This window comes from Vicia villosa, unplaced genomic scaffold (assembly GCF_029867415.1).
Source record: "Vicia villosa cultivar HV-30 ecotype Madison, WI unplaced genomic scaffold, Vvil1.0 ctg.000015F_1_1_2_unsc, whole genome shotgun sequence".
Lineage (NCBI taxonomy): Eukaryota > Viridiplantae > Streptophyta > Magnoliopsida > Fabales > Fabaceae > Vicia > Vicia villosa.
The window spans coordinates 54717-75209 of record NW_026704946.1 but is presented as its reverse complement, the minus strand read 5'-3'; the positions used below and the strand labels follow the sequence as shown (position 1 = coordinate 75209).

The 20493-nt window shown below is 35.2% G+C and overlaps 1 protein-coding gene across 9 annotated transcripts; it reads left to right on the top strand.

Moving 5' to 3' along the window:
* The first annotated feature begins 8878 nt into the window (after positions 1 to 8878).
* Positions 8879 to 17219, top strand: LOC131621937 (uncharacterized). 9 transcript variants are annotated; one of them, XM_058893005.1, is made up of 6 exons: positions 8888 to 9042; positions 9252 to 9360; positions 9474 to 9565; positions 15206 to 15307; positions 15401 to 15781; positions 16688 to 17212. In XM_058893005.1, exons 4-6 carry the CDS (start codon positions 15242 to 15244, stop codon positions 16940 to 16942), a joined length of 702 nt encoding a protein of 233 aa, XP_058748988.1. In that variant the 5' UTR covers positions 8888 to 9042; positions 9252 to 9360; positions 9474 to 9565; positions 15206 to 15241; the 3' UTR covers positions 16943 to 17212. The 9 variants fall into 9 exon arrangements, 8 of the variants coding, with proteins under 8 accessions (XP_058748986.1, XP_058748983.1, XP_058748985.1 ...); XM_058893004.1 differs by having other exon boundaries at positions 9474 to 9572; positions 16688 to 17210; XM_058893007.1 differs by lacking the exon at positions 15206 to 15307 and having other exon boundaries at positions 9483 to 9572; positions 16688 to 17218.
* The last annotated feature ends 3274 nt before the right edge of the window (positions 17220 to 20493 follow it).

The following is a 20493-nucleotide window of genomic DNA, read 5'->3' as shown; positions in this document are numbered from 1 at the left end:
TTTATCTGAAAATAAATCTGAAATAAACAGTGTATGAAGTGATAAACAGTATTTGGCGTTTATGTAAGAATAAATTTAACAGCGAACCAAAATACTGTATAAAAAATTCTAAAAATTGAGTATTTATAAAATCAGGATATTTATGAAATAAAAATCCAAGATTGTATAAAACTCCAAATTTTTAGACAGAAGTTTGTTGACTTCTCTTTGAAAAAAAAGAACGCGGGCGAATTTTGGGGTATAACAATAATGATCATAACACTTAGAAAATGATGGGATCTCAGAGGTCAAAAATTAGGGTGCAACAATCCCTTACAAATATTATGCCAGAAGGCTGTTGACGTTCTTCAACAAAGTTGAATTCCACCACATCCCTCGCGATGAAAATCAGATGGTTGATGCTTTGCCCACAATGTCTGCCATGTATAAAGTGAATTTCCATAATGAGGTACCTCAGATTACAATCAGGCGTCTTGATAGACCTACTCATATTTTGCAGTTGGGGAAGTAACAGATGAAAAAGCTTGGTATTATGATATTAAGCATTTTCTTCAGACCCAAGAGTAACCACTTGGGGCATCAAACAAGGATAAGAAAACTCTGAGGAGATTGGCTGGCACTTTCTTCATCAATAATGATGTTTTGTATAAGAGAAATTATGACATAGTTTTGCTCAGATACGTGGATTGACACAAAGCAGACATGTTGATGCATGAAATTCATGAAGGTTCATTTGATACCCATGCCAATGGATATTTGATGTCTAAGAAGATGCTTAGAGCAGATAATTATTGGCTGACAATGGAATCAGATTGCTATAAGTTTGTAAAGAAGTGTCACAAGTGTCAAGTGTATGCTGACAAGATTCATGTGCCTCCAACACTTCTCAATGTTATTTCCTCTCCATGGCCTTTCTCTATGTGGGGAATTGATATGATCGGGATGATTGAACCCAAGGCTTCGAACGGACATCGTTTCATTCTTGTAGCAATTGATTACTTTACCAAGTGGGTAGAGGCTGCTTCCTATGCTAATGTGACTAGGAAAGTTGTGGTTAGATTTATCAAGAACAACATCATCTGCAGATATGGTGTGCCAAGTAAAATCATTACTGATGAGACAATTATGTGAAAGTTTCAAGATTGAACATCACAACTATTCGCCTTACAGGCCAAAGATGAATGGAGCTGTTGAAGCAACAAATAAAAATATTAAGAAGATTGTTCAGAAAAATGTTCACTTTCTTTAATTCCCCACTGAACTTGTTTCTATGTGGATGATATGTGTTTCAGTTCTTCTGATTCAACATGCTTGTGAACGGAAATATCTAGTGAGTTATGCCCTCACTTGATCCAATCTTGTTTGACAGTTTCTTTCCATTTGTTCATGGATTGAATTTCGGTTGCTGGATGACTCTTGTTGAGATCGTGCATTGGTGTTTGCACCCTTGATCTTTGAAGAACAAAGTGTTGTTGATATACCTTTGTTTGCTGCCACCTTCAGTAAAAAATAGGTGTTTTCTTCCCTACTTTCAGTAAAAGCTGGTAGCTCACCTTCAGTAAAAGTCGGTGCATCTTTTGTAGCTACACATTCAATAGAAGTCGATGTTTAGATCGTTTTCCTACCTTCAGTAAAAACTGGTAGCTCACCTTCAGTAAAAGTCAGTGTTTTCTTTTCTACCTTCAGTAAAAGCTGGTAGCCCACCTTCAGTAAAAGTCGGTGTAATTCTCTTGTGTCTACATCCTCAATAAAAGTCGATGTTTAGATCTCTTCCTACCTTCAGTAAAAGCTAGTAGCCCACATTCAGTAAAAGTCGGTGTAATTCTCTTGTATCTACATCCTCAATGGAGTCCTTCCCATAAGACATTTGTTCTTCCCTAGTGTAATTCTTTCTTCTCCACGGTGATGATATGTTTCCTCATATTTCATAATCATGTCTGATGTATTCATTAGCTTTGCATTACATCTTAGGCTAAAAAATTGTGTGTTTTAAATTTAAGTCTCTTCGATTGCGTCTCCGGATAGAAAAAACTTAAATATGGGCATCTGTCATACCACAATTTTTGACCCTAAGATCAGACATCATTTTAATCTCAACCATCAATCAAGAGCTTCATCCTAAAGCTCTGTTCTTGGTGTTATGCTCACTTCATCTCTGAGGGGATCATCAAGCACCAATGTTTGTTTAGCTTGTATATATTATACTAACAAAAACACCAAAAATATAGCTTTGTTCCTATTGTATGTTTGTGTTTTGTAGGTACCAAGACAAAGTATCCATCAAAAAGGACATTTTCAATATTCTCACAGTGCAAATTGATTTGCATAAGGTGCAAATCGATTTACACAACTGTTTTTGCACCAGATTTTGCCTTTTTCAACAGTGCAAATCGATTTGCATAAGGTGCAAATCGATTTACACAGCAGTTTCTGCACCAGATTTTGCCTTTATCAACAATGCAAATCGATTTGCATAAGGTGTAAATCGATTGCACCAGTGCGAAATTTGAAGAATGAAGGCAATTTTCAGCTTTTTAAGGGTTGTGTCACCAATTGCATGTGTGGGAAGAATGTTCTAGATCTCATAATTAATTCCTACCTAATAATGATCAAATCCTATCATTTACCCTCATTTGATGACTTGTTCACTACTTGATCATAATTTTGGCTCCAAATTCATTTACCAAGCGTAATTTCATTTACCAAGCCTAATATTATTTACCAAGCCTAATTTCACTTACCAAGCCTAACTCCAAACCACCACTAGTCCCAAGCCTAAATCCTATAAACAGAGGCTTCCTCTCATTCATTTCACAAGCTTGGAGAGCCAAAAGAACTCTTGCAATTTCTCTTCTCATCCCTTCCCAAATCACTCAAAGCTCTTCTTCCACAAAAAGTTAGTAATATTCATATTTAATCTTACTAATCTTTGAGATAAACCTTCATCCAAACACATTTCCTTCATCCATTCTTGGTAGATCAAGGCTTGTTGGTGTTTGATTCTTGAAGAAGTTGATTGTAATTGGTAAATTCTTGATCCATTTCTATCCTTCAAGATGTGATCCTTTAATGATTATGTGAGCTACACCAATGGTGTTACATTTGTGCTATTTGATGGTATTTTCGTGCATAAGTGTATCCAATATCACAAGGTGTTTGTGATATCAACTCAGGATTTATGGTAAACTTTAAAGGAGTCTGGATACCTTTTGGCAACAGTATGCTCTCGAACTAACCATGCTTCAATTAGGACTTTTAAGGGTTGTAACAAGGCTTGATTCACGGTTTAAGAATCAAAGGATAATGGCTCAAAGTTGATTTGTACCCAACCCAATCTCAGTGATGTTCTTCAGTTCTATGCTCAGTTAACTATGCATTTAAGTCCCAAAAGAGTTTGGAATTGTAGAACTGGTATTTGGTGATGGTTCAAAAATCATACGTTTATTCGAGAAGGCAGTATTTCTTTTGGTAACATTTTCTTTCGTCGAGGATTTATAACGACCTCTTTAATGACCTTGTTATCTCTAAAATTTTACTGAACTATTTTTATTTCGGATTAAAGTCAGTGGGATTCCCTAGTTTTGTAACACCCCAAATCTACCCCTCCATTAAAAAGAGCAAACAAAGTATAAAACATCGAAACAAGCAACTAATTTGAGGCGTCACATATTCGACTTAAACAAAACTATAATTCATGCTCAAAGTACATGGATACATAACACTTATATCGGAGGAAACTCATAATTCATCAAACATTTAAATCCAAACAACTTCATCGTATGGCAGGGGAATCCAAATAACAACACAATATCCAAATCTTATATTCTTGTCAACATGGCACAATATGTCCAAAACGTCTCCACAAGATATAACATCAAAGTTCAAGAAAAGATAATCGACATAAAAAAAGACACAAGCAAGTATCGCAAACATTCCCCCCCCCCCCCCCCCCGAGTGCTACGTATCAGAGCATTGACACACCGACTCGAGCTATAAGGTACACGGTTACTCCACGTCGTTACCTGCACGTTACCAACATAGGGTAACATTCAAACATAAGGGGTGAGATATCATTCATTATAAAGAAACGTATGATAATATTCAAAGCAAGATAAAAGATCATACGTTGGTCACCACTTCTAATCACAATATTCAATACAATGATTTCACATCACATATATACACTTAAGAAACGGCAATAATGTCATCAATTCAACTATGACAGTATATACAATTCATAAGTAAGATTCCAACACAATCACAACAAACATCTCATCATCAAGTCACCACGTCTTAACAAACATATCTTCATTAAGTCACAATACCATAATCAAATAAGACTCAAATACAATTCACATGCGACTCGACTTATGTAAATGCATGTGGTACCATTTGGAGTAAAACTCCCACGTCTCAAGATTTGTCGTGGGCACACTGTCGCTAATTGCCATTAAGGCCACCGTCGTTTTTTACCATTAAGGCCACCGTCTCTTTATGCAAATGGATGTGACTCAATAAATGTAACATACGTAAAAACACGACATTCACAATCCATCAGAAGTACAGACTAAACATCATTACTTTTATATTAATTCACCACTTCCCAATCACGACGCTACGTTGCATCATCATACAACAACACACCACTTCACCACACAAATCATAACATCAAACAAATTCATTTAACGAAAGATTGAAAAAGGTTTATAAGCATTCTTAAATCATATTCATTAGAAAGGTCTCAATTATAGCTTCACATAGGTTCAAACGGCACTTAAAAAGGAGTTACGGTTCAAAAGTTACATCATTTCAAATTTTGGAAAAGTTCTGTAAAACAGGGTTCACGGCGCCAACAAAGTTCGCAGCGGGAACTGAGTGAATCAAATATTCCTGAGTTTCTGCCAAGCAGTTCGCGGCGCCAACAAAGTTCGCCGCGCGAACTGGCGATTTCAGAAAATCCCAAATCACAGAAAACAGCATACGAATTCCATCCCAAATCCTCTAAACTCAACCCAATCAAGTTGAAAAACACCAACCATCACGAACAACAATATAATACATGTTATAACCACAAATATAACACATATTATGGATCTTCTAACATCATAACATCATCAAACATCAATTAAAACACATTTCAAATCATAAGTTCATGCATTTGTTCATAAACCCTAACATCTCTACACACAACTTCCATGGATACAAACATACTATCAAATCCCACCCAAAACATCATCATACATCCCTTTAGCATGAAAGAATCCCACCCTTACCTTAGGTTTGGATTGAAGACAACTCTAGCTTCAATATTGAGATTCCCCTCTTTCTCTTCACTCTACTCTTCTCTTCTTTCACAACTTTGCCAAAATGAGCTTCTAAGTCTAAAACCCCTAAAACCTTTGTTTTGTTTAACTTACTATTAACGGGCCTTAAATCACACCCTACACTTACTAATGCTACCTTAAGCCCAATAACTCTCCTAATTTATTAACTTATATTATTTACGATAAAACCCCATAAATAACGCCAATATCGCACAAGCACTCAATTAACACATAAGTTAGTAAAACAAAACACATATCCTAACACGACATAATTAAATAAAACACGCAAACTAAAAACGGGCGTTACAACTCTCCCCCACTTAAAATATTTTCGTCCTCGAAAATTACCTCAAATAAATAGCTCAGGATACGACTCGCGCATCTTGCTCTCCAACTCCCACGTCAAACTTTCACTGGTAGCACTCGACCAAACGACCTTCACCAAAGCAATCTCTTTGCCTCTAAGCGTCTTCGTCTCGTGCTCCTCAATCCTTATAGGCATAGTCTCCACTGTGAGATTATCCCGCACTTGCACATCGTCCATATGAATCACATGCGAAGGATCTGAAACATACTTCCGAAGTTGCGACACATGAAACACGTCATACAAAGTCGAAAGATTAGGCGGTAAGGCCACTCTATACGCCATATTACCAACTCTCTCGGAAATCTGATATGGTCTGATAAAACGAGGAGTTAGCTTCTTCGACTTCAAGGCTCTTCCCACACCAGTCGTTGGCGTAACTCTTAAAAATACATGATCACCAGCTTGGAATTCCAAATCCTTCCTCCTCTTATCATGGTAACTCTTCTGCCTACTCTGAGAAGCCTTCATCTTCTCCTGAATCAACTTAACCTTCTCGGTAGTCTCTCGTACAATCTCAGGTCCAAGTACTACACTCTCGCCAGATTCATGCCAACACAATGGAGTCCTACATCTCCGACCATACAACGCCTCAAAAGGGGCCATTCCAATACTCGAATGGTAACTATTGTTGTATGTGAACTCGATCAATGGAAGGTAAGTATCCCACGTACCTCCCTGTTCAAGAACACAAGATCTCAGCAAATCCTCCAAAGATTGAATCGTTCTCTCCGTTTGACCACCAGTCTGAGGATGATACGCTGAACTCAACCTTAACTTAGAACCCAACGCCTCTTGCAAATTCTTCCAAAAATCTAAAGTGAACCTCGGATCTCTATCCGAAACAATACACAAAGGAACACCATGCAACTTCACAATCACACGGACATAAATTTCCGCCAACTTCGGAACCGGATAAGTGATGTTAATAGGTATGAAATGAGCCGACTTTGTAAGCCTATCAACAATCACCTAAATCGAATCATGTCCTCTCACGGTATTCGGCAAACTTGTCACAAAATCCATGGAAATACTATCCCATTTCCATTCAGGAACTTCTAACGGTTACATTAAACCAGCAGGCTTCTGATGTTCGACCTTCGACTTCTGACTTGAAATCACCATTCTCAGCTTGATCGACTCCAATCATTCAATCAACCAATTTCACGTCCAACTTCTGGGCTTCTCTGACACTATCCAGAAAATCATTGTTAATCTTCAACATACCCAATCGAACACTCTTAGGGGTCACTTCACATACCAAACTCATATCTCGAAATTGCTCAATTAATTCTAACTCCTTAACCATCATTGCCGACATATGTAAATTCGTGCGACTCAAAGCATCGACAACAACATTAGCCTTTCCAGGATGATAATTCAAACCGAAATCATAATCTTTCAACAGTTCTAACCACCTTCGTTGTCTCATATTCAATTCCTTCTGATCAAACAAATACTTTAAGCTCTTATGGTCGCTAAAGACTTCAAATCTAGAACCATAAAGATAATGTCTCTAAATCTTCAACACGAACACTACAGCAGCAGGTTCCAAATCATGCGTAGGATAGTTCTTCTCATGAACTCTCAACTGTCTCGATGCATAAGCAACAACTTTACCATTTTGCATGAGCACACCTCCTAAACCCATTTTAGAAGCATCACAATAAACCACAAACGATTTTTCCGGATTAGGAAATATCAAAATCGGTGCCGACGTCAACCTTTTCTTCAACTCGGTAAAACTCTCTTCACAAGAAACATCCCACACGAAAGCCTTACCCTTACAAGTCAACTTAGTCAACGGAAGTGCTAACTTAGAGAAACCTTCAATGAACCTTCTATAATAGCCAGCTAGTCCCAAAAAGCTTCGAATCTCGGTAGCCGACTTAGGAGTTTCCCATCTCAACACGGCATCAACTTTAGACGGATCCACGACAATGCCATCACCAGAAATGACATGCCCCAGAAAACTAACTTCCTTCAGCCAGAAATCACATTTGGATAACTTAGCATACAATTTCTTCTCTTTCAAGACTTGCAATATCAACTTCAAATGCTCAGCATGATCTGATTCTGATTTAGAGTAAATTAATATATCATCAATGAACACCACCACAAAACGATCCAGATACTCATGAAAAATACGATTCATGTACTCCATAAATACTCCCGACGCATTAGTAACACCAAAGGGCATCACAGAATACTCATAATGTCCATAACGGGTTCTGAAGGCCGTCTTCTGCATATCCTCGTCTTTCACCTTAATCTGATGGTAACCCGACCTCAGATTGATCTTGCTAAACACACGAGCACCAACCAATTGATCCATCAAGTCATAAATTCTTGAAAGTGGATACTTGTTCTTGATTGTCACCTTATTCAACTGACGATAATCAATACAAAGTCTCATACTTCCATCTTTCTTCTTAACCAACAATTTTGGAGCTCCCCACAGCGACACAATAGGTCTCACAAACCTCTTCTTAAGCAATTCTTCCAACTGCTTCTTCAATTCAGACAATTCAGATGCAGACATCCTGTACGGTGCCATAGACACAGGTCTAGTATCAGGTACCAATTCAATAGAGAACTCAACTTCTCTCTCAGGCGGTACACACTACAACATTGGTTGTCTTTGGCAACACTTTTTTAGGTAACACGTAAAAATCGTTGCCTTAAGTTCGTATAGGCAACGTTTTACGGTTGTTGCCAAAAATATATCTGCAACCCTTGATAATCGTTGCCTAAGATACTTCTGGGGACGATTTCGGAGCGTCACTCTCGTAATTTTTTGGCAACAATTGTTAATAGTGCCCTCAATTGCTTTTGGGGACAATTTTATAGCGTTAATATATTATTTCTGTGGCAATGTTTGATAATCGTCCCCTAAAATATTTTTGGGGACATTTTTAGACTGTTACATTAGTTCTAATAAAAGGCTACATTTCTTCAATGTTGCATCAAATTTTAGCATCATCAAAATTTTGGTGGCAATCTTCCCTCCAAAACTTATACACTAAAAAACAAATATTTCTTTCTAAACATTTTTAACAAAAAAATTAAAAAATTTCTACCACATATTAAAATAATATAACTATAATATAGGCATTTATCCACACTTGATAAAAAATCCAAAATAAAATGAAATTATAAACACTCCAAAGAAAAAAAACTAAGTCAAACTCACTACTCCTCTTAACATCATGTTTTAGGTTAAAATATAAAAAATTGAAAATAGAAAAAAGAAAAAGAAAACTGAAAGGAGAACGAAAGGTCTCCTTCTTCAAACACCCACCGCCGAATCTCATCCACAACAGTGCCGCCATCTCTCACTAGTTGATTCTTTTGGTTAGTTGATTCTTTTGGTTAGTTGATTCTTATTCCCACCGATTTCTCTCTCAAACAACCTTCAATCAACACTTCACACAATTTGCACTTCAAAAATTACCGATTTGTAATCCAATCCATTCTCCTTAAAGTTCACAACTTTTTTCAATCTGTATTTTGGGTTTCAGGTTAATGAGTAACGGATTGTATCATTATTCTGTGATGTGCAGGTTCTAGTGCGTCTTTCCCCCTTCCCGCATCGTAACCGCTCAGTCTAACCCTGTTCATCGCGCCGCTTTCGAGTCCGTTGGCATCACCGTCCTTTCTTCCAACAACGACGTATTCCATTTCATCTCTTTTACTCTTTAATAAATTTGCGTTTTCATTTTCTCATTTTCTGACTATTTCTCTCTAGATCGTTCACCGTCGTTTTCTGATTGTTGTTGCTGCAGTGAAGGAAGTTGTGTTGAAATTGAAGTCACTTTTAACTAAGAACAAGCTTTTGGTTTAAGTTGATGCTGGAATCAAGTTGAAAGATCTCCAGGTAACAGGTAACAGAACCATGTCATTCCGATGCTTTAACTACTGTAGATGAGTTTGAAAAGAATTAGAATATAAATTGTTCTTGTTTTTAATTAGAATATTTGTTCTTGTCTTTAATTAGAATATTGAAATATATGTTTGTTCAGAATTAGAATATAAATTGGTCTTGTCTTTAATTCTTAACACACACCCCTCATGAAATATAGCCCTGTGTTTTTCCTACTCAAGTTTATGCTAAAACTTCTCTTCATTTAATCCTAAGGAATCATACCTTATCAATTTCCATCTATTTGATGTCTGTGAAGCCTTCACAATTTCACTTGATAAGATCAAATGCTTGTAGATATTATTAATTCAAAGTCTCAGCTGGTTAGACTTATTGGTAATTAAGGGCAAAACACATGAATCCAAGGAAAGTAATGAGTCAGCACAAAGTATGGGAAGTATGGGTGTAATTCAGCTAAGTACATTTGCAGTTTAAAATGATACTACAATACTTAGCTTCCTCTCATTTTTTTCTTAGTGGCTGCATTATATTTAAGCAAATTATAAAATCAACATTAATTTTTCAACAAAGTAAACACACCATGGAATGGATATAGACAAAGACAACCTTAAACTATCTCTTCCATGAAGTAACATATGTAACATAGTTTAATATCATTGCTGGTAATAAAACACATAAACTATTCAGAGTAATATCATTGGAAATATACCTCAGTATTATTGATATGAATTGAAAAATACAGTATTATCTTAGTTACAAAGAGAATAGGAAGATGACCTCTTATATACAAGCCAGAAAATATAAAATAACTGACAAAGCTACTAAGCAACAGAAAATAACAGTTAAAGTTTACTATTTCAAGGAAATTATAATACATCCTTTCTGTAAGTAAGGAATTGACAGTTTCACTTTCAGGTTATGAGTCGTTAGAATCTAAAATATGAGAAACTTTCCTGTGTTGTTTCTTGGGAAACAGGGAGAAATAACCACTTGATGTTTTATCCATTGAACCTGTTTTGCTTGTATCGATCTTCTTCTCATCTTGTAGTTTCTCTTCTAGTGATATTTTCTTCAATTTTTCCTTGTATAGCTTCTGCATCACATATGTTTCAGCTAGTCCATACCCTCCAGATGCCTTGCCTTGTTTGAATGATTGAATGAAAAGTGAGAAGAAAGTTGGGGAGAATTTGAATATATATAGACTTGGTATAGGCTTGGGGAACAAGGAAAGAAAATCCGTCTCATACCGTCTAGTTTGACTTTGAATTGTTTATTTCTTTTTTTTCTTATTTCAAAAAGTATGGGTGCTTCCTCGTTATGTATGGGTTTAACAAGTCCACTTAACACAATTAGCACATTTTCCTATTTTTAATGTTTTTATTATATTACTTTTAGTGCTAGCGGTAGGAAGAATATGTCACTGCAAACGTATGCCGTGGTCGTTACACCAAAGTATATGCAAAACATGAATTTTATCTATTACTAGTCTTTGTTATGATAGACACATTTATAAGACCAGAAGTGGACCTCCATCCCCATCACTACACAAAAGCACATCTCCATTTGGTCTAAGCCTCAAAATTTTCTTTCAACGGTTATGATAGACTTACCGTATGCATATATTAATATTTTAGGGTTGAGATTAGTTGTTATGGGCTCTCTCGGGTAAAAAGCTTTACATAATCAATTAATCAAAACAATTTAGAATCATTACTTTAATTATATTTAAAATAAAAGTCAAGTAATTTAAGATCAGGTGGTTATCATTTATTGGTGAAGTAATGCATTCAAAACATACTAATTTTTATAAGATTTGTTAAATAAAAAAAGAATAATGTAACTAAAACTAATATTTTGATTTTATAATATTAAAAAACGAAATTAAATGTTGTGTCGGGTTGAGGGAGAATTGAATGTCATCAGTACTCACTACCAATGTAGATGAAATTACTATTGCATTATTATTATTAGGGTTAAATATATTTTTGGTCCCTATAAATATCTCAATTTTGACTTTTAGTCCCTATAAAAAATATATTGACTTTTAGTCCCTATAAAATTATTTTTGCACTCAATTTTGGTCCCTCTATAGGGATTAAAACTGAGTGCAAAAGTAATTTTATATGGACTAAAAGTCAATGTTTTTTTTATAGGGACTAAAAGTTATTTTTGGTAATTTTATAGGGACTAAAAACATATTTAACCCTTATTATTATTACTATTATTTTCTTTTGTCTCTGTCTCTTTGTCTGTATCCCAGAAAATGCTACTTTTTATATGAACCATGGTGTTTTTCCATCCTTTATATGAGAGAAAGAGTAATATATATATATATATATATATATATATATATATATATATATATATATATATATATATATATATATAAAATTTATTTCATTTTAGAAAACCAAACATGATGAAGAAGGATTGGGTGGAGTTGCCTCCACACAGTCAAGGTTACAAGGATGGTGTCAATTACTTTTTGGATATTGCATTCACCAAAGGAAAGGTTGAAGAAGATGAGATTTTGTGTCCTTGTGCTGTCTGTTGCAATGATAGTTGGGAAGTAAGAGATGTAGTGTATGACCATTTATGTAGCAAAGGATTTGTAAAAGGGTACACTGAATGGATTTATCATGGTGAAGATGAAAACCTTATGGATCTTGATGGTGATAGTGATGATGAAACATCATCTCATGATGATATCGATGGCTTATTATTTGAGACTTTTAAAGATATAGCCGAAGGAGGTGGAGTACATGAAGGGATAAATGAAGATGCAAAAAAATTTTATAAACTAGTTGATGATGCAAATCAAGAGTTATATCCTGGCTGTGAAAAGTTTTCCTCGTTATCATTCACTATTCGAATTTATTTGTTGAAATGTCTCCATGGATGGAGCAATGCATCATTCACCGCTCTCTTAGAGTTGTTGAAAGAGGCTATGCCAGATTTGAACATCCCTGTCTCTTTCAATAAAACAAAATCTATGATAAAAGATTTGGGCTTAGACTATAAAAAGATTGATGCATGTCCCAACAACTGCATGTTGTTTTGGAAAGATCATGGGAAAGATGATTCATGTCATATTTGTGGAGCATCAAGGTGGATTGAATATCCTGAAGTTGCTAATGATCTTGAAGAATCTATAAAAGCTCACAAGGTTCCTGTTAAAGTTCTAAGACATTTTCCTTTGATTCCAAGATTGAAAAGACTTTTTATGTGCTCAAAGACAGCCGACACATTGAGGTGGCATGCAGACCATCGTTCAAGGGATGGGAAGATAAGGCATCCGGCCAATGCCCAAGCATGGAAAGACTTTGATGCAAAACATTCAGATTTTGCTCGTGAAACTCGTAACATAAGACTTGGGTTGGCAAGTGATGGGTTTAATCCATTTAGGACTATGAGTCTTTCACATAGCACATGGCCCGTTGTATTAACAATATATAACTATCCGCCAAATTTGTGCATGAAGGCTGAAAATTGTTTGATGTCGTTACTTATTCCTGGCCCGAAGTCACCCGGAAATGAAATTGATGTGTTGTTGCAGCCACTTATTGAGGAGCTTAAGATATTGTGGGATGTCGGTGTAGAAACATATGATATTTCAAAAAATCAATCATTTCAAATGCGTGCATCTCTTATGTGGACTGTGAATGACTTCCCTGCATATGCTATGTTATCCGGTTGGAGTACTAAAGGGAAGTTTGCTTGCCCTGCTTGTAATCATAAAACTTCTTCAAGATACTTAAAACATAGTCGAAAGATGTGTAATATGGGTCATCGAGTCTTTTTAGATTCAAATCATAGTTGGAGATCAAATTCAAGTTCTTTTGATGGAAAGCCGGAATATAGGTCTGCACCCTCCTTGTTAGATTCAACAATGATTTTAAAAGACTTAGAAAAGATCCCTGACGTAGTGGGGCAGAAATATCAGAAAAAAAAGGCATGATACATGGAAGAAAAAGTCTATCTTTTGGCAATTACCTTATTGGAAGGATAATTCTTTGCGCCATAATGTAGATGTTATGCATGTAGAAAAGAACATTTGTGATAATATAATAGGGACTCTCTTAGAGATTGAAGGGAAGAAAAAGGATCATGCAAAAGCTCGTTTGGATCTACAACACATGGGGATTCGAAAAAAACTCCATTTGAGGGAAACAAGTGATGGTAAGAAAACTCAAATCCCGAAGGCATGTTTCTCCCTAACAAAGCAGGAGAAATCTGTTTTTTGTAATGTTTTAAAGACAGTAAAACTTCCTGATGGCCTTGCATCTAATATTTCTCGATGTGTTCAAGTTAATGACGGAAAAGTTTCTGGATACAAGAGTCATGATGCTCATATTATATTGCATTACTTGTTACAAGTAGCAATAAGAGGGATAGCCCCTAATCAAGTTGTTATTCCTTTGCTCAGGCTTTGTTCATTTTTTCGGTGTTTATGCCAGAAGGTTATAGACGTGAAAACTTTAGATTACTTGGAAGTAGAAATTGCTGAAACACTTTGCCAATTTGAGCGTATCTTCCCTCCGAGTTTCTTTGACATAATGGTTCACTTACCAATTCACCTTGCAAATGAAGTCCGATTGGGCGGACCAGTTCAATTTCGATGGATGTATTATATGGAAAGATATTTGGGTGATTTAAAATCTTTTGTTCGTAATAGGAGTCGTCCAGAGGGTTCTATCGCTGAAGCTTACTTGGTTAAAGAATCTCTAACATTTTGTTCAAGATATTTGTCTAGTGTTGTAGACACAAGGATGAATAGAATGACACGAAATAGCGATGATATTCCAGGCATAGGTCATCCAATTGGGGGAAAGAAACTAATTTCCCTTGACCATAAGTCTCTAAACCTTGCTCACGGTTACATTTTATTCAATTGCGATGAAGTGCAAGAATACATTAGGTATAATCATCTACTTGATACAACATTTCATTCTCACAATAAGTTTTATTTTTCTTTCGTATTGAAAAGTTAGTTATTTATTTTGTAGAGAGCATGAGGTTAATGTTCATAATCCTAAAAAAAAAAAGGAAGTCCAAAAAAGCTAACAATCAAAGAGAAGATTTTATTCAATGGTTTGAAACACGTGTCATGGATGAGGAAGTTACTGAATGGTTGAAGGTGTTGTCTAGGGGACCAAATGATGTTGTTAGAAGGTATTCTGGTTATGTTATTAATGGATACAGGTTTCATACAACAAACCGCGAAGCAAGGCTTAAAACACAAAATAGTGGTGTGACATTAGAAGCGGTGACTCAAGTTCTTAGAAATGCGAAGGATGAAAATCCCAAAAAGATTTGTGTGACTTACTATGGGGCAATAAAAGATATTATAGAGTTAGATTATTATGGTCATGAAAAATATGTATTGTTCAGATGTGATTGGTTTGTGAATGAAAAGGATAAATATGGCTCGCCGTTCGTTTACTTTAACAAAAAATGCTACAAAAATGATCCATTTGTGTTGGCATCTCAAGTTCAACAATGTTTCTTTATTGAAGTATTCCTTGTATGAATGGTTTTTTGCTTAATTAAAGTATTCCTTGGATGAGTGGTTCTCTGGAATAGGCATTTTAATTCACAGGCTGTTTTGTTATGGAATTATTTTGATTTGTGCAGCGTGAAAAGGAAAAAAGAGAGCCCACTCAATCAGAAATGTTTGTTGAAACTCGAAAAGGAAATAAAGGAAAGGAACTGGATGTAGAAACTGGAAAAGTAATTGTATGTAACATTATTTATATAATATATTTACTTAATTTAGTCGACTAACATTGTCTATACTAGTAGTTAATATTTTCTTGTAATTTATGCTAGGCCCAACTTCAAGAAATGGTTGAAAAGGAGGAAAGTGATACAGAAGCTTTTAAGGCTGTTTTTGGAAAGGAGTGTCCCGGCAGGGTACGCTGTTATGGGAGAAATGTAACTAAAAGTTCCTTAAAGCGAAAGGCGGAGATTAATGCTTTGAAACAACCACACAGTGAAGAGGTCTCTACATTAAGGAACGAGTTTCAAGATCAGATTGATAGATTGCAAAATGCTTTTAAGACCGTAATACAACAATGCAATCCTCAAATTAATATGGAGTCAATCGAAGATTTGTTAGGATTATCTCATGGAGATGCTAACAGTTCCCCAAAGGATATGAGACAACAATTGCATTCCTCTACGTCAACTCATGCTCCATGTCATGGAAAGGTAACCATATTGTTAGCTGAAGATTTCGTTTTATATTGTTTGTCCTTCGAAGGAGTTGAGAATCGAAGGAAAGATGGTTACTGATGGCCATCCCTTAAAAAGTAAAAGAATGGCTACTGATGGTCATGTCTCGAAGATACAGACTTCTAAGTTCGTTGAAGATAGTGAACACTGAAAGACTAATGAAAGCATATGTCTTCGGGACTTAGACAAAATTTATAAAGTATATATTTAAGTATTACTCCCTCTGTCCCAAAATAAGTGTCACATTTACTTTTTAGATTCATTGAATATTTAATGTATCTGGTCTCTATACAGACTAGATACATTAAATATTCAATGAACCTAAAAAGTAAATGTGACACTTATTTTGGGACGGAGGGAGTACTACTTAGCGTGTTTTTTAGTAGTGTTTGTTTAATACACTGCCACGCGTCGAAGACGGACTCAGGCGGGAAGATTTGAAACCAATCCAGTCCATTAAAATCAACAAAATCAAAATTTAATGGTCGTGATTCATTGTTCTCATTTCTCATAATAACCAAGTGTTCTCACTTGAGTCGTCCCCATATATATATATATATAACTTCTATATATACTATCTACTACTGTTACAATTTTGTTATATATATATATATATAACTTCTATATATACTATCTACTACTGTTACAATTTTGTTAATTAATATATATAAATTCTAAATTATATGTACTAGCTACTGTTACAATTTTGTTAATATACTATATACTGGTTACCTATTAAACAACTCAAAACTTTCAGCCCTCATAAATATTGGTTGCCACCATGTTTTTATAAACAGTTGAGTCACATACAAAAATAATTGATAAGGCTAGTATTAATAGTAGTATTATGGTTGATGTATTTTCTTTTATTTTCTTATGCAGCATGGTATCAATGAAGATGTTGAAAAGGATGATATAAATGATGAAATTCAAGAGGACGACGTAAATGATGGATTTCAGGAGGAAGTCGTAGGTGACGAATTTCAAGAGGACGACATAAATCTTGATGATGAATTTCAAGAGGACGATATAGATGGTGAATTTCAAGAGGACGACGTAGATGACGAATTTTTGGAGGACGACATATTTGATGAATTTCAAGAGGACGATTTGGATGATGAACTCCAAGAAGACTAACTTGGATGATGTCTTTTTTTTGTCTTGGAGTTGAAAGCATTAAACTTGAACTATGTTTTTTGTTCTTTTGTTGAACTATGTTTTTTGTTATTTTACTAGGGTCATACTTCAAATTAAGGTATTATAAGTAATGTTACGTTAGGCATTTTGTTTACTAGATACTATCTTGAATTAATGTTTGAAATTGATTTTATTATAATATTACAACTTTTGTGGATGTACGATTAAATTTGATATTGTTTAAGTTATAATCGACATTTTTTTGAAGCCAAACATCATAACCATATTATTTAAAATATAATTGCAAAATTGTATATTTTATGGGGACATTGCGAAATAATAGACTATAAGCTATGGCTACATTTAAAATCGTTGCCTAAACGAATAGGGGATGTTTTCTAGGCATCTCCGGTGCAAGCGTTGCCTATAGTCTAAGGCAACGATTAACAATTGTAGCTACACACAACAACGCTTAAAAAGCGTCGCCTTAGTTACCACAAATAGTCGTCCCCTATTCCTTTTGTTTAGGCGACGTTTTTAGAAAGCGTGCCCAAAGAACACCATAAAACGTCCCCTTAGAGTATAGGCAACGCTCGAACAAGAGACGCTCAGAAAACATCCCCTATTCTTTTAGGCAACGATTTTCAGAGTTATGACAACGTTTTTCAAGTGTTGCCAGAGACAACAAATGTTGTAGTGGGATGAAAACATCTTTGATCAAAGGTATAGCTAGTGAGACATCAAAAGGAATAGCTAATTCCAGAAAGGTAAAAATATATGAACTTATCACTGAGCTATTGAAATATTGTCCATGAGGACTCACTGGTTCTTTAACCTCATCATTTAGTTGATCCATAATGTTGTGGTGTGAGTAAGTTCTATTACACAAAAACACACACCCAAGAATGAATATATATATATATATATATATATATATATATATATATATATATATATATATATATATATATATATATATATATATATATATATATATATATATATATACTTTCAATAATCTCATATTAGATAAATTTTTTTAAAATTAATCGTTAGATTGAAAAATATAACCATATTGATCATACTTAAATTTTTGGTAAATTCTTAGATATCCTCTTGTAAATTTGGGGGTAATTTACCTCCAAATGACGTGTACTAATAAAATCTAGCCACGTAAAATAAAAATTTTAAAATTACACATTAATCTAAAATCCTAAAGAATCAAAACTAAATCAAGAAAAAAAAATATGGCATGATCTTTGAGTAATAAGATGTTGGTATGTCAAGTGTGAGTAATGATTTCTACTTTGTATGGAAAAGAGGATGTTGAAACTTTATAAGTGAGAGCATAAATAAACTCAATGCCTTAACATATTTGGTTAATATATGTGATCCATCTAAATTTTACATGGGGTAGCCTATGCCTCTGTCTAAATTTTTTTAGATCCATCTATAATCATAGCTTATATATCAAACTACATCAAAATTAACGTTATTTTAAATATTTTTTAACGTAAATCTTTGCGTATCTTGATGACATGTGAAATGATCATATTTAGATTAATATCATTGAGAATCAATTCAATTGCTTAAAAAAGAGGAAAATATTTCATCTAAAAACTTTTCATCATCTTTGTACTGTTCTAGAACTAGAAATGTGTTGAGGTATGGCGGAGAAGACCTTCTGATGCAACAGAGCGGAGAGGTGTATATATGCAAGGTCAACACTCTGACGCTCAAGTCAGTATGTGAATAATGAAAGAGTATTAAAATTGTGTTTGAAAATAGTTATCTGAAATGGCGTCATTCCGTATATGTAGGGAAGAGAAATAACTCTCTCGTTATCTTTTCGATGCAGAATGTGGAGGACTTTGGAGGCTTTGGAGGCAAATATCTCATGTTTTTGGATCTTTGATGGACCCTTGGTTAGGAGAACATTATAGAAGCTTAGTGAATATTTGACATGAATCTAGGACGTCCCGTCTCATGGTGGCCGGATCCATGAAGGCATGGCTGGATCGAGGTAGATATGGCCGGACAAGAACAATTGCCCCCAAGTTTTTGTGCTTCGGAATTAGCGCGAGGGTTTGAAGGATAATGTTGATCTATTTTCGAACATACCTTTCTCCTCTTCCACTATTTCGTAACTCCATGAGTCTTTTTTGCAAGAGAGATTATGATCTTTCTAGGGAACTGAAATACTAAAGTATTATGTGCGAGAGAAATGGTTGCTGACAAGACACCTTTTGTTTCATATGGTCAGTTCATAAATGTAGGAAAGACTAAGGTGACTTCTCTTCTATGTCTTTCTTTATCCTCTTTCTCAAACAATTACTTCTTTTTCTTCTCTGAAACATTTCTTTCTTGTTCTTGAACTTGTCAACGTGATATGGAAAAAAAATCTTGGCAGATCGGGAAAAGGAATCAGATGAATCCATCATCTCCGTGGGAAGGTTCCATATATTCTTCTACTATCTCAATCTTCACTAGAGAGGAAACTTAAATTGAGCCTTTTTTCTGACATGGGGGAACCTTCGCTTTGGGGTTTAACTATCCTTGGTGATGTTGGCAAAATGTTTTAGGAGTATGGCAATTGTAGCATTCCTTTATATGAGTATCTCTTTTGACTTTGGGAGTTCGTTTACCCTTTATCGCTTTTAAAGTCGATGTTTTAAACTAGTTGATGGTAGCCCCCCATCTCAACTTCTTGCCAACAGTTGGGCGAATGTAAAGGCTAATCAGTACTGTTGTCATTATATAAAGTCCAAACCTTATGTTGCTTTATTCTTTCACCGCTTCCACTGCTGTTTAAGAACTTTAGCCCGTGCAAGGGAGCGGGGGTTGGTTCTCTTGGTATCGATGATACGGGCTTTTGAAGTTTTTCCTTAGCCACTATCTTTTGCGGACAGATTTTTTTTTGTTACCTCCATTTATCCCCTGGCTCATACAACTATATATGAGGTTGATTTGGGGATGGAAGGTAAATGTAAGCCATTTTTTCCCTGATCGGCGAAGTACTTCCTTTTAGAGAATGGCTCATATGTTTATGGAGAAAGTGAGTTTATCATTGAGGATTCGTTTCAAAAGAAGAGGATGTTGTACTTTGTTAATCGCTTAGGTTGTGTCAGGGGCGTAATTCCCTCGGAAGAGGACGGTAGGAATCATATGAAACGTTTGATAGATGACTCCCTATTAATGGGGTCTCATTCTCGTGAAGGTCGTTGGATTGCTTTTGGTAAGCTTGGAATTCTCTTTATTCTTCATCGTTGATTTTTCTTCTTTGTGCTTGCCTTGGAATGAAGATAGTATTTTGTGTAGACGTTATGGAGGTTGAAGTAAGGGTTGGAATTTTAAAGCATGGAATACAACCATCTAAAATTATTGTAGATCTTCTTCCCCTCTAGAAGTTTCTAGAAATGTTACTATCCTGAGTTTGCATTTGGATCCCGACTCTCACCCTGGTACTTCTTGTGATCGTCAAAATGGACTATTTGAAGATGACTGGGTGTAATTTGCTATCCTCTATGGGCAGGCCTTACAGAAAGAGTTGA